This window comes from Elephantulus edwardii, unplaced genomic scaffold (genome assembly GCF_000299155.1).
Source record: "Elephantulus edwardii isolate Elephantulus edwardi_28Jun2011 unplaced genomic scaffold, EleEdw1.0 scaffold00053, whole genome shotgun sequence".
Lineage (NCBI taxonomy): Eukaryota > Metazoa > Chordata > Mammalia > Macroscelidea > Macroscelididae > Elephantulus > Elephantulus edwardii.
In genome coordinates this window covers 4,473,565-4,496,555 of record NW_006399803.1, presented here as the reverse complement: position 1 = coordinate 4,496,555, position 22,991 = coordinate 4,473,565, and the positions used below count along the sequence as shown (strand labels likewise).

The window sequence follows — 22,991 nt, the reverse complement described above, 5'->3', positions numbered from 1 at the left end:
ACTGCCACAAAGCTGTTATCATTGTTAGGTGCCAGTGAGTCACCACTCACAGCAATCCTACGAACAACAGACCTGAATTCTGCCCTATTCTATCCTCCTCATCTCTGACACACTTGAGAAAATTGCTGTTGTCCCTGTGTCAATCCATCTCATTGAGAGGAGTCTTCCGCTCCTTTGCTGACCCTCCATCTTTCCAAGCATGGTATCCTTTTCCACGGAATAGCCTCATGTAGCTACATGACCGAAGTATGAAAGTCAAAATTTTGCCATCTTTGCCTCCAAGGATCACACTGGCTGCACTTTCTCCAAGATAGAACCATTTGTTATTTTGGCAGTCGGTGGGTCAGTACTCTTCTCCAACAAGGCTATTCAAGAGTTTGCATTCAGTCAGAAACCTCAGAGCACTCGAATCTAAAGGAGACTCTTCCTCCAAGACCATCTGCCATCCTTTTCCAACTTTCTGCTGTCTCTAGTCAATCATTCCCTGCTTATCCAAGATGATATAAACTTTAACTAATTTAATTTATATAAACTTTAATTCCTGTCATTCCTCAGAGTAGATCTCTCTCCTCTTCAAGCTGACTTTTCTCAACTTCCTTGATAATTTTTAAAAAGAAATTTAAATCCTGATTTTAGCACCATCTAATTGTGTGTGTGTGTGTATGTGTGTAAAACATCATTACTTTGTCTTCTCTTTTAACAAAAGTATGACCTAGTTAATGTCTTTTCAAAGGCAAGGATTACATTTTCTCTGTCATATATTTTAATTATAGAGCTCAAATGGCCACCTGCTAAGGAAGTGTGTTCAAAGTATGCTCAAAGGCACATGATTTGAGTCTACCAGCTGCTCCATGGGGTAAAGATGGTAAGTCTCATCCTATATGATTTACTGCCTCTGAAAACACTCTGAAATTAGCTATGAGTTGATTCTGACTTGATGGTACATAACAACAACTTATGTTATTTAATTATTAGTCAAAGGACAGTAAGGTATACTCAAAAAGTATTCTTGATGAAACTACCGAAAACGTAAAATTTTCAATTTCGTTTTTCCAACATCCAAGTCTTTGGATGTAGTTCTTTTTTTTTTTTTTGTTTTTTGTTTGTTTGTTTGTTTTTGTTTTTGGATGTAGTTCTTTGAGAATTAATTGTGCTCATATTCTGGAATGCCAATGTGGTGTACAGACCCTTGGTTTAGGCCACAAATTAGAAATCCTAACTAGAGACAGTCTCTGTCATCACTGGGAGAATTTAAGGCACTTAGAGTAAATTTCTTTGTCATAAAATCAAGATTTAAGTTAACAATGGCTACGATTAATTCTGGATTTTAAATACTATCTCCACCTACCTGCTACTTACTAAGTATCTGAACTTGAGCAAGACTAACAGAGGTCCCACAGAAAAAAAAAAGGGGGGGGCATTCTTCTCCTCTGAGATGTATAGCTTTTGAAATCCTATGCAACTATGGATAGGTTCTGACACCAAGACAATATAAGTTTATCATTTTGGACAAATTACTTAACTTTTTAAAGTTTCTGTGTCCTTTTCTGTTGCAGAGGATCATAAAATTGCTGACTTTGGAGACATTTTATAATAATTATACCAGATAATTCATTCTGGTGGCCTAGTGGTAAGAATATGTGCTTCAATACCAAAGGCACATGGTTCGAATCCGCCTGCAGCTTCACAAGAGGATGAGCAATCTCCTCCTGTGCAATTATTGCCTCTGAAAACCTGCTGGACAGTCAGCTGTGGGTCAGTTCTGCCTTGATGGTAATCAATAATAACACAGCAACTCATTTAAAGAATTCAATGTAACATTTTGTAAATTTGTAAATAGTATTTAGCATTATTTGTTATCCTAAAAGACCATTCTACTGTTATTGTTATTAATTAGTAAGTAAACAAATTAGGAGACATACCTCAAACAAAGGTATGTTCAGGTATTTCTTAGAAGAAAGATGACAGTAAGAAGTATACACAGTAAGAGTTCAAACATCTGGTTTAAAAAATAATTTCTAAATACTGATCCTATGCTTCAACTTCATAGTGCTGCAAAAGATTAAGGTCAGGGTCAAAAGAAGAATTATTTAAGAGGATACACACTTGTATCTGCTTTTAAAAACTACAAAATCTCTATTACGCAACTATAGAATTAATGTGTCAAAATTTTTTTAACTTATTAATTAATGTGGGAATTAATAAAATACTACAATCAGTTCAAAGAGAATTTTGGAATGTTCACTTCACATAAGCAATCAGGAAGGCTGAAATGAATTTACGAAAAAAAACAGGACTTGTCAACATTCATAGGGTACGAATCATTTGCATCTGCACCATGTAAAATTCATTTTCACTTCTGTGGGCAATTATTTTTATTATCTTTTTTCTATTGTTTACAAAATCTTCAAATAGCTCAAAGACCAGGAAAGTCACGGATAGTACGGAAGAATGTGTAGACAGAACACTGGCGGGGAAAATCCTTTTTGCTTTTCTGGCTAATTTTACAAGTTCTTTCACAGAAGTCTTTCACCACAAGTTCTCCTGACATACCTAAACAACCAACAATAAAAGAATTGCCCCTCCTACCCTCTCTTTGAAGTTACACCACAAGAGACCTCTGTCACCTCTTCCAATTTAGTCTCTGGAAAGGCCTGTTGATCTACTTCGAACAGTAAGCAGGTGAAAAGTCTACAGATCACAGTCTTATTGGAAAACACATGGGACCCCCATGTGCAGGAACTGGCTTAGGGTAAGTTTGGTGGTTACTTTTCCTTCCCCCCCCCTTTCAATTTTATGCTTTTTAAAAATCTTTTTTCTTTAATTACAAGTTGTTGTTAGGTGCCATTTAGTCGACTATGACTCATAGCGACCCTATGAACTACGGGTAGAAACCTTGTTCTATCTTGCCCTATCCTCACACACAATCTCTGCCATGTCCAGACCTATTGTTGCAGTCAGTGTGACAATCCATCTCCTTGAGGGTCTTCTTCTCTTTTAATGACGTTTTACCTTTCCAAGCATGATATCTTTTTCCACACACTGGCTCCTGACAACATGTTCAAAGTATGTGAGACGTTTCAATCATCTTTGCTTCTAAAGAGCACACACTAGGTGTACTTCTTCCAACACAGATTAGTTTTTCCTTTTGGTAGCCCATGGCATATTCAATCAGACTTTTCACAAATACCACAATTCAAAGGCATCAGTTCTTGTTCAGTCTTCCTTAGTCATTGCTTAACTGTCACAGGTATATATAAATGTGTTTGTATGTGTGTGTGTGTGTGTGTGTGTGTGTGTGTGCGTGTGCGTGTGTGAGAGAGAGAGAGTAGCATTTATATATTATATATAGTATTTATATATTTATATTTATATATATATATATATATCAATTGATAATATTATAGTCAGGAACACCTTACTCTTTGATCTGACATCCTTGCTCTTTAGCACTCTAATTATATTTTATTACAAGTGCCCTGCTATTCCCAAACCTACACTAATCTAAAAGGAACCATTAAGAATCTAGGTCACAAAGACAGGCACTCATCATGGCCTCGAGCCTACATTAGGAAACTGAAATACATTTAACATTCTAAATTTAAAAAAAAAAGAAAACTTCTGCTTTACTATCATGCATGCTCCACTATCCATGACTGTCCTCATTGCCAATTTAATGCATCATTCCTCTTTCAACCTTTAACTTGTAAGCCCCTGAATATCATTGATACCTCTCGCCTTAGTCATTGCTTTAGTTACATCTTACTGAAAGTCATCTGTTTTGCCACTTGAAACTTCTTATTTTCCAAATCTTTTTTCCTTGAAGCCACTGAGTTGGTTGAAATTGCTAACCTTTTGCTTAACAGCCAAGCACCTAGCCATTGCGTCACCAGAGCTTCGTTGCTGTTGTTAGGTGCTGTCATGTACAACTCATAGTAACCCTATGAACAACAGATCTGAACGCTGTCCTATCCTGTGCTGTCCTCATTATCTCTGACACACTCTGAGTTCATTGCTGCAGTCACTATGTCAAGCCATCTCGTAGAGGGTCTTCCTCTCTCTTGCTGATCCTTCACTTTTCCAAGCATGATATCCCTTTCGAAGGAATAGCCTCTTCTAGCAACATGTCCAAAGTAAATGGGATGAAGCTTCACCATCCTTGCTTCCAAGGAGCATTCTGATGTCACTTTTCCCAAGACATAGTGATTCTAAAATCAACAGATCTCTTACCTGTCTAATGAAGCCACCAGCTGCTAATAAAATATGGGGCTTCATTGTGCATGGATATATTTTTATTAGATAAACGTATGTGCTTGCGAGCATTTACAATTTCATTTCTATGGGGGGGGGGAACAAAAAAAAAAAAAAAAAACCCAAAACACTTTAGAATCCTTAGCAGCAGACTGTGCCTTTGAGTCAAGCATAACATATAGTGACACGATGCACAACAGATCTGAACTTTGTTCTGTTCTATGCCATCCTCATCATCTCTGACATACTTAATGTCACTGCTATAGTCACAGTGTTAATCCGTTTCATTTATGGTCTTCCTTTCTTTTGCTGATCTGTTGTTCATAGTGTACGTTCCAAAGAGCTGGTGTCTGCTTTGGCCCTCGAATCAGGCAAAGGGGTAGGCAACATGGCACCTGGTCCCTGGCTTTGTCTCCAAGTGTGCCATCACAGATCAAATCGGCCGCATTAATAACAAAGAGGACAGATTTCTCTCAATGGTCTTCCTGTGTTCAGACACCCTCTGTCAAACTATTTCCCCCATCCTGCCTTCATTTCAGAAAGGAAATAGTTAAAAGACTTCTACCCTTCAAGGGCTTGAGAGGGGGCGGCAACTCTGTGTTTTATAGAGGCAGTTTCCTTGGAGGGCTGGACCATGAGAAGGCTTTGCTATCCTGGAGTGGAGTAGAAGGTCTAGAAGCTTTTGGATACTGCCTGGAAGACAGACAAGGAGGCGTGTTCCTTTGGAGTTTTCCTTGTCTTGCAAGCCCTCGCAAGCGCAAGCGCGCGCACGCACACACACACAGAGTCACACTTCTGGCCTGGGGATTGTGGAGAGGCTCAATCCCGCGCTGTCGCCTGGAGACTGGAGGTTCTGCCAGACCTCCCTAGAGGAGCTAGCTATACAGAGGAAGTTTTCCAAAAAGAACGCAGCTGCGCCAGAGCCCCGGACACCCTCCGCGCCACGCAACCTCGCCTTGCCGGCTTCTCTTGTCCGGGCGCTGTGCGCACACTGGGAAGCCATCTGCACCCGCCAGGCTCCAAGGTCAGTGAAACTCTTTTCTTTTGGGGGTCTCTGGTAAGGGTGGCAGTGACACCGTTTGGGCTCCTCTTTTAGGGCGGTTTGGCAGCTTGAGGTATCCATCGAAGCAAAGGTTGGCATCCATCTGTCCAAGGGTGAAGGGTGTTTGGTGAGACCGGCGCTCTCCTGGGGAGGGGTGCGCTCCAGGAATTTGGGAACTGATCCAAAGCACCTCTGCCTCCACTGGCGTGATTTTGATTTTCAGGAAGGAGAAGATTCACAGCTCTATTTGGGTCTCTCTCTTTCCTAAACATGCAAGAACTTTGAGGGACATCACGGCCACAGATGTAACTTGCTCCAACGTCTAATTGTGAAGTTGGCTCCTCAATCTACTTCTCTCTTTGCTTCTGCTCACTACATGCCTGGGGTATTCGGTGTGGAGGTTTTTAAAAAAATCCCTCTGTACAAATACTCCTGGAAATCGGCCTCTGGAGGTCTAAGCGTTTTGTTCTGTGCTCTCCTTTAAAGGTCACTTGTTGCTTCTCACTTAAAGGTCCTTGTTACAGAAAACTAGGGCAGTTTCAAGCTTATCAGCCTGTTTGCACCATCCTAATGGCGATCCTCTGATAAGAGCTGGGGGCTGTGGAAACGTATCAATTCTGAGAACTGATAATTCTTCCCCAGACAGCCAGACCCACCGAAAACTTGTACAAAGAACCTGCATTTCTCTATTTAGCATCCTTTTTTGTGAGTGAGTTCCCCCTACTCCACTTTTTCTTAGTGTTTTAAGCCTTGGAAATCCTGTAGTATAAATTACTTGCTTCAGACCCTTATGTGATTTTGCAAAGTTGGAATTTCCAAATTATTAATTACAGGTAACCTTTGTTTCTGAAAACCCAGTGTTTGAGTTTAAGGATTCCACTTTCTTTCTTAATAATGGCTTTTGAGCTCCAACAAACTTTTAGACTCCAAATATGAGGAATGCTTAGTCTACAGAAAACGTTGTTCAAGTCCGAATTTTAAATGCTTCACAAGGATTATGATTAATTATTTGAAGCATATCATGCACAGAGATGCTACAATCCCTTTCTCAGCGGAACATAATATTTGAGAGTTTTGTATCTTTTACCTAGCAATGATGCATAGTGTGGCCACAAGATTTTGCCAAGAATCTCTTACAGAGATAACAGCTAAATACGTGTAGAGAGTTGGTGGACATGTCATTAGAAGTGATTTCTATGGAGGTCTCATTGTTGGAGGGAGGAATGAGATTGTTTTTAATTGGTAGCTGATTCACATCATGATAAGAGCCTAAAAAAACCTTGACTCAACTCTCTGGCAGCTCCTGCTGTAATCAATTGATGTAGTAAACCATCTATGCTAATGCTCAAAGCGCTAAGGACACCGTTGATGGAGTATTATGCAATGTATAAGGCCAATTAGCTAAATATCCTCCTAGTGGATTCTAATGGCCTAAGAGCCGTTCTTTCTGGGAAGGGGGATGATGGGGGGAAGAGGGTCTTCTCTCTTCTCTAGAGGAAATTATTATGGAGGATTCCATTTCAGTTGAGAAACTGGGCGGCTTAGTCATTAAATGGTACAAGAGATTGAAGTGTTTCTAATTTCCCCTATCTATGATCTAAAGAGAACAATCAAAATATGCTTTGATCCTGAAGTCCTGTTCTCTGTTTTGGAATTAAAATATGGCAATTTGTAGCTCTAACTATATACAGTCATATAACCTGGATTATATAAGAAAGGGGGAGGGAGGATCATCTGCAAACTAGTTACAGCAAAGTTTTATTGAAATGACAGCTTTATGATATGCCCTTAGTTTTGAACATCTGATATTTTTATCATTTAACCAGACTGAGTCAAGCTATGTAAGTAAAGTTAAGGCAGGCTCTACCCAGCCAGAGCTTCTGGCTCATACACAGAGTTACCATGCTAAGCAGCTAGCTGAAGGATTGGAGGATTGAGTCCCCTTAGAGGTGTCTGGCAGTCTATAGAGCTCGATCGTACTTTGATACATGTTGGGCCATCATGAATTGCAGTCAACTCAATGGCAACTGGTAGCCAATTTTTGTATATTGAAACCTTAACCAAGTCAAATCTTCAAGACTTAGTTTACTCGTGGGTAAAATGGGGCTATCACTGCTACCTATCTGGAATTGTAAAGCACAGATTAAAAAAAAAGAAACAGAAACCCCTCTGCCTTCAAGTCAATTCCAACTCACAGTCAACCTATAGAACGGAGTAGAATAGGGTTTACAAGGTTGTGATCTTTGTAAAAGCAGACTGCCTCATCATTCTCCCACGGTGCAGCTGATGGTTTTGAACTGCCGAACTTGAGGTTAGCAGTCAAATGTTTTAACAATTATGCCACCAGAACGGTTTAAAACTCAAATAGCACCTATGTATATAATAGTTTATATGTGTAATGCTTTGTTATATATTACATATATATAAAAATGATTGTATGTGTAAGATGCTATTATTATTTTGGGTATCATGAAGGGGACTCGATAGAAAAAAATAATATGTGGTTTCACCTTATCTTTACCATATAAATTATATACAACTTACATATATCTTATTTCATCCAAATATTGACTAACCATGAATTCTGCTAATCATTTCCCAAGATAACCATTAAAAAATCCTGAAAGAGTTAATGTTGGATATGATTAGGCTCAGAAAAAGGACACAATTTTTATTTCTTTAATTCAATAAATTATGGACTGGTTATATATATGGCATATCTATAGACACAAACCATCCCATAAATGAAGCTGGAGTCTTCATGTAATAAAATGTACAGAATATTGAAACTAGGAGAGCCATTTTCATTTACCTGTGATTATTCTGTTACTGTCAGCTTCCCTCACTTCCCCAACATTTTTTTCTTTAAAGATAGAGGTAGAAACTTTGGCTTCTCAAAAAGTGGGGATAGACTCTCTGCAAAGGATCAAAAGAAAATCCCCTCCTAAGTCCACTGTTTCATTTAATCTCTAAAGACTTCTTTAAAGCCTTTTAGGTGCTAATAAAAAATTGTGAGGATGGGAGACAGTATGATTCAGTGGTTAATACCTCAGATTTTTGAGTCAGTCTGACCTGGCTTAGAATTACAGCCTTGCCACCCACCCACTGCCACCTGTGGTTTTGACGAACTGCTTCACCTTTCTGAGCCTCTGTTTCCTAGGTTTTGCTGAACAGATGTGTCAGCCTCACAGGCGCGTTACATGTGTTAGTCTCTATGCATGCAAAATGCTCAACAAAATGAATGCCACATAATGAATGTGGATGTATAGGATGGTTTAAAATACATTATGAGCATGGATAAACCTTAGTTAAGTCCAATAGTCTAAAAGATTGGTCATTTCTCTGGGTCGGTTTTGTTTCATACTGTGGCAAAATTATGAGGACAATGTTTGAGGAACGGAAAAGTAAACATTTCTGTTGGGAGCTGTTGATTTTACACATTAATCTTCAAGATTTTCAATAAAATTACTTTGAATATTTTTGGCTATCCTTTATATATTGTATTAAATGTTAAACTACCTTGTGTAATACTTCTGGTGATTACATATGCTGCGTTTTGTTTGCTACTTGAAAAATAGCACCCGTTATGGGATATTGCACTCATTGTGGAATTTGGTACTTTTATTTTATGCTCTTACCATGTAACTTTTACTTGGTTTGTTGTACCTTTTCTCTTTCATTAGCAAATAAAATATATCTCGTCTCTTGAAGGTTTTTATAATTTAGCTTATTAATTTGGATATTGCTGGAAATAACTTTTAATCTTATACTTTAAAGAAAAACTAATGTATCTATGTACTTATGATCTTGATATAGGTATAGTTATGGATAAAATGCTATAGAGATATATTTCAAAAGAGATACACGAATAGATACATAGAGAGCGATTTAGAGAGAGACTCTACCCATAGCCATAATAGACCCAGAGCCTTTTCTGGTTTTATTTTGACATAGGGTAACCTATGACATAGATAGATTTTCCCTAACTATCTAATATATCCTGATATTTAATAAACTTGGCTTTTTATGGTTTTATTGACAGTTGGATATTGTAACCAACATTATGCCCCCTCTTTTCTTTCCAGGTTGGAAAACCCCCCAAAAAGAGTGTGTCTAAAAGTAAGACAGTAAGAGACATCTCCTCAAATCTGCATCAAGATGGAAGCCTTTTGCCTCAGAGTGTCCTTCTGGCTGGCAATGTTTGGATGTGTGATAAGTGATAATCCTGAAAGATACAGCAAAAATCTAAGTGATTTTGTGGATGATTTCACCACTTTTCATGGGACAGAGCTCAGCTTACTGGTTACTACCCACCGACCCACTAATTTGGCCTTACCCAGCAACAGCTCAAGGCATAACTATTGCCCTCAGCAGACTAAAATTACTTCAGCTTTCAAGTACATTAACACTGTGATATCTTGTACTATTTTCATCGTGGGAATGGTGGGGAATGCAACTCTGCTCAGGATCATTTACCAGAACAAGTGTATGCGGAATGGCCCTAACGCACTGATAGCCAGCCTGGCCCTTGGAGACCTCATCTATGTGGTCATTGATCTCCCTATCAATGTATTTAAGGTAAGAAGCAAGCACAGATGTATTTGCTGGTTTGAATGTATGTTCCGATTCCACAGTAAGAGAGTCACTCAGATTGCTCTAGCATTTGGAATATTATTAGCCTGTGTTTTTCTTGAGCTCGACCTTCTCTGCCTTTAAAAACTCAATGGCATTTTAAATGCTCATAATTTGTTAAATGCTACACTTAATTTTCTAACTCATTGTTGACCAAATGGTATTTGGGAAATGAGTCTTCAAAATCATGGCCTTTCATTAATTGGTTTCTCATACCTGCCTTGTGTTTGATGGTTGGGTAGATAGTCTTGGGAAAATCATTGGACTTTAAGTTTCAATTGCCAGAGAGAATACTACTGAGTCCTAAAAGCTATTAAAATGAACTTTACTTTCATTTCCGTTATCTTTTCAGTGTGATGCTACTCAGAGCCCAGATATCTATAGTACAGGTTGAAATGTATGTTTTGTTTTTACTCTGGATTAATGATTAGAGTCAAAGGTCATCTTGGCTTTCCTCAGTTATCTGGAGAAGTTAGTGAAAATGAGGTTTGCATGATAGCAGCCCCATGTTGACTTCATTGAACAGTTTTGCTAGAATCTTTTAAAATGCATCTTCCTTCAATTTTTTGAAAGATATCTTCTTCATTTTTTTAATTTCACATTTATTGAGTGCTCACTGTATACCCACCTCTGAGTTGGATAAGGGCAAAATCAGTGCCTCTGGGTACTCTTTGTGGGAAAAGGGGGTAATTAGCCAACCCATACTGTGATCATTTTGGTCTAGGACCAAAGTAAACTAAACCAAAATAAATTAGAAGCTCCATATTCAATCTCTGGTTATGAAGCTAATTGCTATGATAATTCAAGTGAACTAAAGTTCAAAAGAAATTACATAATGTATGCCAGATTTTATGAAATGTATTTTAAACTAAGAGGAATATTTGTATTGGATTGTCTTCTTAGCCTTTATTCTGTGTTCTTCTTTGTATTTTTCATAGACAAAATTATTCCAAGTAGTATTCTGAAAGATTAGTTAAGATGACAAGTTTTGTCCAGTGACAACATGAAAACATTTTAAGTTGAACAGTAGCCTCCCCATTTCCAATAAACTGTGATGAAAAACTGGTGGTCTCACAGTAAAGATGAAAGCAAAGATTAAGATTTGGAACACTACAAACAAGAACCTTTCAAAATTATACACAATGCACCATTTGCAAAGCTGGGGAAATTAAAAACCAAATAATCAAGAAAATGTCACATACCGTCTTTCCACAGAATCGCCTAAGAACATGTGTTTTCCATTTGAACTTTAAATGGGATTTTAGAACAGAACTATGATGCAAAGTTGAAAATGTCTAATTAATTTAAAATGTTAACATATGTGATGAAACCTTAATGTTTGTTCTTTTCTCTTAAAACTCTTCTTCATTTTGTCCTCATAAAAGAAATATTATGGTGTATACAACCTTTGGCTTTTTCTGACATCTCTTATTAACTGTTGTTGTTGAGTTCACTATTGAGTCAGAACCAAGTCATAGCTCATCCTCCAACAGGTTTTCAGAGGCAGTGAATTGCAAGGGACAAGCTTGCCCCTAGAACAGCTGGTAGATTCAAACTGTGTACCTTTGGCTTGGCAGCACAGCTCCTTACCATGAAGCCAGCAGAGCTGGTGTGAAAAATACTAATGTTACTCTTATTCAAAATTGGATTCTTCAGCAGTAACAGTGTAGCATACTGAACAGACATAAAATAGCTCATATGTTACAGTATGACACTAGTTAAACAACACATCATTGCTCAGGAGAATAATTATCTATATCTCAATTAGCAACTCCCTGCTGATACTCATACTAACATACACTACATAGATTTGACCATTGGAAAAACACCCTCTTGGCAAATCAGAATCTACACCCACTCAAAAGATTTGTTTTTTCTTTAAGATGCTCCCTGTCAGTCACGAAACTAGATTTTACTTCTATTCCATAGCAACCAAATCATCTGGAACAGCTTCAAATTTGGTAAAATTCCAAATAAAATCCTTTTTTATATTCATATAACAATGAATGTTGTTGTTATTGTTAATATGAATACCACATAAGACCATAATTGTAAAATAGAAGAATAACTAGTTGTTGTTATGTGTCGTCAAGTAGCCTGTGACTCACAATGACCCTAATGTACTACAGCTCTGAACACTGCTCTATCCTGAGCCAACCTTATTGTCTCTGATACATGTACCCCCATTACCTCAGTCACTGAGTTAATCCATCTCATTGAGGGTCTTCCTCTCCTGCGCTGTCCCTCCACTCTCCCAGGCATGGCATCCCTCTCCAAGGACTGGTCCTGCCTTGCAACATGTCCAAAGTATGTCAGACGGAGTTTCCAAATCCTTGCCTCCAAGAAGCAGTCTCGTTTCACCCTCTCCAGGATGAACTTGTTTATTCTTCTAACAGTCCATAGTATATGAATATTTGGCCTCTTTATGTTAGTGTGCACTGCTAATTGCTAATTGCAACTCATAACAAACCTATGAGACAAAGGAGAACTGCTTCATAGGGTTTTCTATGCTATAATCTTTATAAGAGCAAATCACTAGATATTTTCTCTTGGAAAATTGTTGGTTGATTGGAACCACCATTGATCATTCAGTTAGCAGCTGACTGCTTAACCATTGTGCCACCAGGGTTCCTTTCTTGCCACTTAAAAATGCAATATTCTTATTTTTTTTAAATGCACTATTTTTTATAGCTTATTGTAGTACTGAATTGACACCAGTATTTTTCCATTACAGAGATACATTTGTATAATTACTATTTTTCTAAAATTCATGTAATCAGTAATTTAACAAGCATTAGTTTTTGGGGAAAAAACTCTTTTAGGGGAAAAAAAATATTCTCTTTAGTCACTTTAATCTTCTAGATGAAGAGAGGCTTAGGAGTAAGCCAGGAAACCTCAAAGGATTTAGAGGTTATCTCTACTTCTTTCCTCAGGTTTCTTGTCTAAGTCAGGAGATCAGAACATGCTTCAGTTTCTGTGACTTCTCCCTGGGATGGTCAACACACCTCCTCTCAAGCTCTTTGGTTCCCTGATCCCATTCCTTCCCTCCAGAGAGCCCTCTTGCAGTTAAAGTTCTGACCTCTGGGATTTCTCACCTATCAAACCAAATCAAAATTATTTTAACCCCACCATGCTAAGCTCCTCTGTAGTCCAAGCAAAATAGTAACCCCAAATCTTTCACTTTTTTTTACCATTATGTTTAAATACCCTAAACCATAATATATACACTTGACTGACATTATACTAAGAAATCCATGCACCTGCTCAGGAGTGGAATCCACTTCCCAAAAAAACCATCCCTCCAGAAACTCTATGAACTTTGATAAATGTCGATAGTTGTAAAGCGGCTTCAGGCCTTTTGTTCATAGAGTTGCTATGAGTTGTGCTCAACTTGAAGGCAATCAATACAAGAATTCCATGCTGTTAGGGACCTCTCCAAAGTTCTGAAGAGCGATGATGTCTCTCTGGAGACTAAGGTGCATCTGATACAGGCCATGGTCTTCGCAATCACTTGTTATGCATCGGAGAGTTGGACAATGACCAGGGAGGATAGAAGGAGAATTGATGCCTTTAAGCTGTGGTGCTGGAGAAGAGTATTGAGAATACCATGGACTGCTAGGAAAACAAACAGATTTGTCCTGGAAAGGGTTAAACCAGGTGGCTCCTTGGAGGCAAGGATTCTGAGGCTCCGTCTAACATACTTTGGACATGTTGTGAGGAGAGACCAGTCCTTAGAGAGGGACATCATGCTTGGGAGGGTGGAGGGACAGCGCAGAAAAGGAAGGCCCTCTATGAGGTGGATTGATTCAGTGACTGGGGTAATTGGGATGGGAGTGTCGGAGACAATGTGATTGGCACAGGACAGAGAGGAGTTTAGGGCTGTTGTACATAGGGTCGCTATGAGTTGCAGGTGACTTGATGGCACATAACAACAACAACAACAACAACTATGAGAATTAGGCTAGTACAGGGTTCAAAGTATCACCGCTGTACTCCTCAAAGAAGGATGAGTTTTCAAATCTCCTTTTAGCAATTATTGTCAGTTATTTCTCTACTCACTCTAAGGTGTCTCCAGACAGAGAACACTGCCCTGAGTCTTATCAGAGTCAGTGTGAGTGAAAGCAGACAGAGTGAAGATTGTTTCTTCAGGCAATCCAGAATTACTGATTAGGCTGCAGTAGTAAGTAATGTTACAAGGCAAAGAAGAGAGCATGATAAAGTGTGCTTTCTATTCACGTTTTATTCTCTTTCTTGCCGTTTAAAAGAAATTGTGCTAAAACGGTTTCATATGTCAGCATGATATGAAACACAACTGAAAAGCAATGCAGCAACATCAGACAGCTGGGCTGTTTCTAATCTGTCACAGCCTGTGTAACCAGTGCTGGGTAGCTCTGGATGGTAGCTTTGTGCACGTAAATGTATGTCATGCCTCACCTGAGTCTTCTAATGTCTCATTGGACTTCATATTATTCGGTTTCTTCTCTCTAAACTATCCTGTACTGTGTTCTACTCACCTTGTCTAAGGAATTGCTCTAAAATACTATACACTCACAATTGCACTCATGACTTCTGTATTGGCAATTAAGATCTTCAACAGTCTGGCTATACTTTACATACTTCTCGGCATCTCTCAGCAAGTATCCTCTGATCAGGATGTCATCACAACCCCTAAGAAACGTTCTCAGAGAAGCTGGTTGTACTTATCTAACTACTACACTGAAAGCATTTGTAGATCCTAGACAGAAAAAGGGGTAGCTCTGGTGGTGTAGTCTGGTGGATGTTACACTGCTAACCAAAGACTCTGCTCCGATGGTTCAAATCAACCAATGGATCCGTGGGATAAAGGATGAACAATCTCCTCTTATCGCACTTTACAGCTTCAGAAGATCAGGGAGTGTCAGCTTTGACTCAGTTCTGACTCAACAGTAATGAGAAAGAGACAGAGATTGGAAAGCAAGTTAGGTCTGGGATTGCCTTCAAGTCGAGCACAACTCATAGCGAACCTCTGAACAAAAGACCAGAAGCCTTTCTATAGCTATCGACATTTATCAAACTTCATAGAGTTTCTGGAGGCATGTTGTTTAGGAAGTTGATGCCATTCCTTCTTCCAAGGGTTACATATAGGGCATAAAGAAGAACTAAATCAAAATAAAGAGGAAAAATTCCTATGCATATTGCTCACACCCACAATAGCACACTACCTCATGATAAAAGATAGACAATCTAAGGTAATCACATGTTTTAGTTTTAAAAAATAAAAGCAGAGAGAATCAAAGGAAGCAAATTAATGTCAATACCTTTCTCCATTTTCAGATCCTACAGAGGCCTTGAAAATGGTAGTAAAGGAAAAGTTATTACAAATTCCATCAAAGAATAATTCTAATTTTCAAGTCTTAAAAAACCAGAAATCACTAATCCCAAAAAAATATACTGAAAAAAAATAGGAAAGTAAAATACCCAATGTTGTAACCTAAAACCAATAGGGATTTTATTTCTCAAGAAGTTACATTATCTGAAAAATAAAAAAAGAAGCTACATTATCTGGTAGCCTGAATTTCCATGAATTTTCAAAATTTTAACCAAGTGAATTAATCTCTACATAAAATAGAAAAAAAATAAACAAAACATCCAAAGCATTGTCACTGTGTTTTATACCAAAAAAAAAAAAATAAACCCAGGTTATTAAATGGCAATAAAGTTTAGAAATGTGAATTTTAATAATTTTTTTAATGATTAATGTGATGCTATTTGTGGAATAGATTATTGTCTAAAGGGATATGGGTTAAATTTTGAGTAGCCTGGGAACTCCAAAGTGATGGGTGGGCATAGACCAAAACTTAGCACTAAGTCATCCACCTATATGTATGTACATGCAGATATGCCAACAAGCCACTCTATATATCAGCTACTTAAGCAAAGAGAAGATTAGAATAAAGGGAATTGAACATGGGGATAAGCATGAGAGTGAATCCAGTGACTTAGCACAGAAATCTTTGACATGCAGACTCAAGAGTCAAAGTCGTTGTTGTTATAAATACTTACAGGCATATAATATTTCCATTTAGCTTTTGGGGCAAAGTGGATGCAGGAGAGGAAGTTAAATAGCCAGTGATAGGCTCCAGGATCTCTGATTGTTGACAATGAATTTGTCCACTCTAAGCAACCACCTCTTGGTCCGAACAACAAAGAAAAACAAACAAATACAATTTCTTCATGAAATGATTACAAGTATTTTGCAATGAAAAGTCAAGATTCCCAATATGTTGTTCTGGCAGAGGATATGAACAATGTGGAAACCAGAGGAGTTCACAGAGAGCTAGTTATCACCACCCTAGCCAGTTATCTCCTTGTTCACACAGCCTTCGACAGCTTGTGTAGCTGGTAGTGTAGCTGGGATCCATCCGGCATGGGCAGCCATACAAAAGTTGTTTCAAATCACCAAGGTCCTTTATTCATAACAAATAAACTTCCGCAACTCAGTTTCCCATCAGTTGCCTCAAATATAGTCTTAATAAGCTGCTATTGAGTCAGTTCTTCATTCATCATGACCCTAAACACTAGAGAGTGAAATGCTCAGATCTTTGATTTTCAGAAGTCACCAGGCCTTTATTCCTAGTCTGTCTTAGTCTAGAAATTCCCCTGAAACCTGTTCAGCATCAGAACAATACCTACAAGAAGTATTCAATAGTGTTTATTTATATGATTTCATGACAATCCTTACTAGTGAACTTATAATCAGATTTCTCTGAGACCTTCAAGTTAAAATAATAATAATGATAATTTGCCCAAGAGGGTTTTTTTCTCTCATTTTTTTAAAAATTAAGGTTTGAATTAAAACTTACAGAGCAAAGAGGTTTTCCATTCAACTATTCCTACATATTTTGCTTTGTGACATTAATTACAATACCCTCATTGTAACCATGCTCTCTCTGCCAGACGAGTGTTTCATTCACAGACAAGGCACAGGATTATTTGTAGTCTGTCCATATTATTCTCCAAGTTAATCAAGTTATTCATCAAATCCCATAATATGATAAAGGCATTGTTTCCATTTTACTGCATCATTAAGCAAGTAAAAATGGGCCTTTGTCATGTACAATATATGATTATATGTGTTACTGTCATAAAATTGAGTTGGGGAACTGTATTCCTTCACATTTTAAGAGAGACTGTGAGTCCTTAAGCAGTGTCTCTGGCCTGTGTTGATGCATTCCATTTTAAGGCGGTGTTTTCCCATGAGGTGTCTCTGACCCTGCTTCCTCTCCAAGCACATCTATTTCCACAGTTTTTCGCTCTCTTGTGTCTTCTCTACCCAACATGGGTCTCAGAATATCAAAATGAGCCTTCTGCTTGGGAGGTTCTGCTTCACCTCACATCTCCTCTTACTTATTTTGTTTTGCCCTTCAGAACTCAGTTTAAATCTCTTTTTGTCTGGCAAGTCTCTACAAACGTACTGGGTTGATGCCTCTCCCATATGCTCCCAGGATACCCTCTCATTAACCCTCTAACTACATTGGACACACACTCCATTGTATTTGCCAATTCATCTGCCTGTCTGTCCCATCTGACTACAAGTTCCTGGAGGCAAGCTGCCATCATTCTCATTTGTCATTGTAGCCTCTGTATTCAGCACTGTGCCCAACTTAAAATGAATGGATATAATCAGAAAATGTACTGTAGCTGTCTTATAGATGTTTTTGTTTCATACAATTTAACATTGGAACTAAAGGCAGGTTTCCTTTGTTCTAGAACTTGTACTTTTTTCCTGAAAACCAGCAATGTTTAGGAGTCCTGAAGTTTAATTTATACAAAACAGAGCACATAGCAGCAGGATCATTTTCCCCTTTTGTCTCTAGAGGTCAAGAATTCTTTTCATATGGCTCAAGCACTACGTTGTTATCTAATTTCCTCTCCCCCTATAACCAGTTAAAGAATGCTTTTCAAAAGTTCACTCTAATATACATTCTTTGAGCACACATATAATTGAGGTTTTGATTGAAATATAAACCTGCAAGTGATTTGGAATCTCAGAATGAATAGTTATCAGCAAAGATTTTATCTGTTCTTTAGAGACTGGGCAATAGTTTGATGTTCTAGCCTTACTAAACCGTATATACACTGTAAAGATTCATTAACTAACTGACTGGAGCATGTTTATACATAAAAATGACAGCTCAATAAATATATTACCCCATTTGCTATACATTATAAGAAAATTTCTGTCTGGGAAGCTTTCAGGACTCTCTCCCACTCTACCTCCCCTTCTGACTTTTCATTTCCTGTGTCTGGGAACCTTGCTGCTCTCTCTCATGGTCATGTTAAGTAATTATTCTCATGTGAGGTTACTCTGCTAACCCTCAGCATTTGGCACAGCAGTTATTCCCCTTTCAGTGCTGGGGGATGGAAACTACCCATAACTGCAAGAGAGTTCCCATGCTTGAGGTAGGGAAGATTGCTTCACACCTTACTTATTAGGAAGGCGTTGAGATACTAACAGCTTCATGGATGCTGATCAAACAAGTTAGCTAGTGGAAGAGGTTGTTATGTTTCAGATTCAACCTAAAATAATGACACATAAAAGATTTTGTTTTGAGAAAATAATATTCATGCAATACACTTTTTTCTTTGCAAATTACACTTTTTTTCTTTGCAAATATTGTTTGGTTTCCAGCAATCTGATCAATGAGAGCAAATGTTCTATATTATTTCTACATTATAAACCACTAGCAAGTGAGAATTATTTCTTCTATTGCTATACAAAGTTTATACTGTTAATATAAAAAGTATATTAACCAAAATTAAAGAATTCCGGAATGTAATTTATCGTCTTTAGAGTTCATTTTAAAACTAGTGTCTAAACAATGGTCTAAGTGATTCTGTCAAATTAAATCTACCTATAGGCAGAAACGCTACAACTACCTTCTGGATTCACCACATCCTCTTGAGTAGAATAACTTTTTTATAGCTCCAATTTTACTTTTGAGCTAGATCTAGTATTTTTAATTTTTTTATTTTAAAAAGTTATAATGTTAATCATTGGTATGAAATTTATTTACTGAACTGAATATGAACATCTTCAATATTAATTTTTGTAACATTCTATTTTTTATTTGAATATTAAAAAATTATAGAAACTCATGTGCTCTAAGGTATTCATTTGAATTTGAAAAAATTTAATTCCTCAGTATTCTTCGACTCATAAACTTAAAATTAAATGTGTCCTCAGAAGAATTTGGCTGTTTCATAATCTCTAGGAGAGTCATCAACATAGCTTGTCAAGCAATTTGCTTGGGACCAGTAGTGAAAATTAATGAGATCATGCTCCTCATGGTATTTGTCCTAAACAAATTAGGTCAAATTTTCTACTAGGAGGTAATGAAGATGATAAATGACTGACTATCCGGCTGCTTGGTTTTATCAAGTCTGTCTTCTCTGTACTCTTCTCATTTATTCATTAAACAAATATTCATTAAGCTCTTATTTATATTGGACATAGGAACAATAGGAGTGAGCAAAATGGGCAAAAATATTTTCTATCACAGAGCTTACTCTAGTAGAAGACAATGAACACGATATATAAGTAAATATAAACTATGTGAGATAGGTGCTAAGGGACAAAGGCAAAATCAGGAAGACTATAAAGAAGAAAGACAAAGTACACATTTTAGAGTGGGTGACCAAAGAAGACTAATACAAGGTGGCAACTGAGTAAAAATTTTAGTAAGATAAAGGAGAAAACTGTCCTTACCTCTAATATAATAACTCCCATCAGAGGACACAGCAAATACAAAGGTACTGAGATAGAGTTAAAAATAGCAATATGCCAGGATTAAAGAAACATCTGAATATAGGATCTAACTTAGAAGCACTAGTCCAAGGTATAAAGAGACTGCCAAATATAGCAGAAATGCGTGCTCTGAAGAGAATAAAATTGATGAATAGGACTTTCTAAAGACTAAATCCATGAATGCATCAAAAACTTTTTTCAAAATATAGCCTACTGACTAGGAACAAACATTGGGTAATATCTTCTTAGACAAGAGTCTCATAATGAAAGTTTACAGAATACTCCTGGGCCTCCACAAGAAAAAGACTGATAACCCAATTACAAAATGCGCAAAAGACATGGAAAGAATTTTCACAGTGGAAGATATTTGAATGGCCAACAGACACATGAAGAAATGCTCCAAATTACTGGCAATAAGAGAGATGCAATTCAAAACAAGAGTGAGGTACCATCTTACTCCATTTACAGTGGCAAAGTTTAACAGGGCAGCAAGTAATAAATGTTGGAGAGGATGTGTCGAGAAAGGAACCCTATACATTGTTGGTGGGATAGTAAAATGTTAAAACCATTCTGCAAGGCAGTTTGGCACTTCCTTAAAAAGCTGAACATAGAAATTCCATATGACCCAGCTATTCCACTACTTGGAATATACCCTGAGAATATAAGAACTGAGGCATAAACAGAGACTTATTCACCACTGTTCATAGCAGCATTATTCACCATCACAAGAACATGGAAATGGCCCAGATGTCTAGCCTCAAACGAATTGAGAAATTATGGTATATTCACACTATGGAATACTATGCAGCATACAGGAGCAATGACTTTGTAAATTATTACCTAACTTGGGAGGGACTGGAGAGTATTACGCTGAGTGAACTAGCTCAGCTCCACAAGGACAAATATTGCATAAAACCATTATTGAAGAATGATTATAAAGATCCAAGGGGGAGGGAGGGTGGAAGCAGAGGGATGAGGATGTGCAGGGGATGGGGAGATATTAATCATGGGGTTTTAAAATTTGATAGGCAAGGAAGTGAGGGAAATACGAAGAATCTGTTCTGGAAAACAATGTATTCAAACTTTGTAAATAAACTAGTATAATAATAAAAAGGAAAGAAAAAATAGCAATAATATTTTTTAAAAAGAGAAATAGGATAGTAGCAAATGAGATCAAAGGGTTATGAGAAGTAACACAGGAATAGATCAGATAAGGTAGACCACATAGGGTCCGAACATACAGTAATCACTAATTTATTGTCCAAACCAGAGCACTTTTGAGAGTGAAAGAAGGCGCCGTCAATAATTATGTTTGCACAGTAAGCATAATGCAGTTCTGTCTGGATAAGATGAAAAACAAATCATCCTACCTATACTAACCTCTGTCAGAGAAAACATTTTTTCCTAAGTAAGATAGGAAGCTTTTGGAAGTTTTTAAGCAGATGGGTGGCATGATCTAGTTTACATTTTAATAAGACAATGCTGGCTACTCTATTGAAAAATAACCACGAAACCAATGAAGAAGAACCTATTAATCTTAAAATATATGCATAATATAGCATGAGACCAACATTACTTAAAACTTGGGGGTAAACCATTGCTCACTAAAATCCATTTGATCTTCAAAATGAACTTTTGATAAAGGTTTACCTGAATTATAACCATAAGAAAACTGAGTTACAAAGTATTTATATAATTTCCTTAAGTTCACGCATTCAAAAGTAGCAAAAACAGAGTATAGACTCAATACGATTCCAGAGTTGACACTATTAGCTAAAACATCACAACAGTTTTTCTCTTCCATAAATCTTCTAAGACAGGTTTTTATAATTAGTAAAATGTCATCCCTAGCACAGAAATATAATGTATTTTCTAAGATTAATTTCAAAGATGAAAATCATTTCTTTCTATTTAAGACAGGAGTAACACATTGTAAAGGAAAATGTGTGTGTGATTCAGGGACTGCTCTTCAGAACAGCATCTGTGTTGTAAATCTCAGCATTTGCCTTAAAACATCTGGTAAACCAGATTTTTTCATTTTCTACTTATTGTCATGTTGATGAGGTCCACTGACAGAAGGAAAGCCAGATTTTTATTTTTTTTTAAACTAAAACAAAGGATGAGTTATATGATGGATTCATTGCCTAGACTTACACATCTGTTCTTCTGCTCAAAGGAATACTTTCTGCCAACTTGGTATCTCATCAGTTATTTCAAAGACTAGGCATTTGTCTGTGGACAAAATAAAGAAAAATGAAAGTCTATGACTAGTTTACAGCTAAGGTGGCAAACATCAAGTTTTATTGATAAATGTTGTATTTCTGAGACCTCTTATTCTCAGGATTAACCAAATGTATAGGAATTTAAAAATGAATACTGGGTGACATGTGAGGATATGGTTAAAAGAAGTCAGAAATCTTCCATTAAAATTTACATTTATGGTATGACTTTTACGAAATTGTTTTATTAAATCCAAAATCCAAATAAAGAATTTGTTACTTACTCCTAAATTTAAAATAAATAAATTAAAGAAATATTGTTGAGGTAGTGGCCACACATTATTGACAAGTGTTGAATTTTCTTCTCTGCCTCCCTCATTGCTGCAGAGTCAGAACCGACTTATAACTGATGTTCCAGTGAGTTTCCAAGACTGTAAGTTGTCTATTTTTTCCCCCATGTTGCCTTTGGGTCAGCAGTGCAAATGAGCCACCTTAAATTAATTCATAATCCTCCATTCCACACTAGTTCTACATTAACTAAAGCAATTTGGGGCATAGGTAGTTTACTGGTAGAATTCTCATCCGCCATGTGGGAAATTCCAGCAGATACATCTCATGAGCAGCCGCCTTTGATGTGACATTGGAAGCTCATGTATTTCTACGGTGCTGAATAAATATTAGCAGAGCTTTCAGGTTATGACAGACTAGGAAGAACAGCCCAGTAATCAATCTACTCCCCAAAATCAGTCAGTAACAACCATAAGGATCACAATGGTGTAATCAGAATCTATTACATCATGGGATTGGTGTTTTACATGGGGTGGGGTGGGGATGATTTGTCACCATAAATTACAGGCCAATTTATCACCATCAACAACAAAGAAATTCCACACTGCACAAATAAAAATCTTGACTACTGTGAACTTTAGCTTGAGTGAATGAAGACTTGAGGATTGGGGGAGCCCTGATGGCTTAATGATAAGAAACTGCTGCAATCCAAAAGTACAAAGTTCAAATCACCCAGCTCCACAGGAGAAAACTAAGCAGTCTCTTCCCATGT

At 37.3% G+C, this 22,991-nt stretch overlaps 1 protein-coding gene across 2 annotated transcripts in view; it reads left to right on the top strand.

The window, feature by feature from the left end:
- The first annotated feature begins 9,393 nt into the window (after positions 1-9,393).
- EDNRA (endothelin receptor type A) overlaps positions 9,394-22,991 on the top strand; it is a 102,197-nt gene continuing 88,599 nt past the window's right edge. Inside the window, exon 1 of one of the 2 annotated variants that reach the window (XM_006886996.1) lies at positions 9,394-9,871. In XM_006886996.1, coding sequence (XP_006887058.1) covers positions 9,452-9,871 — 420 coding nt within the window. In that variant the 5' untranslated portion in view covers positions 9,394-9,451. The remainder of the gene's footprint in view (positions 9,872-22,991) is intronic. The other variant, XM_006886997.1, reaches the window with a different exon arrangement.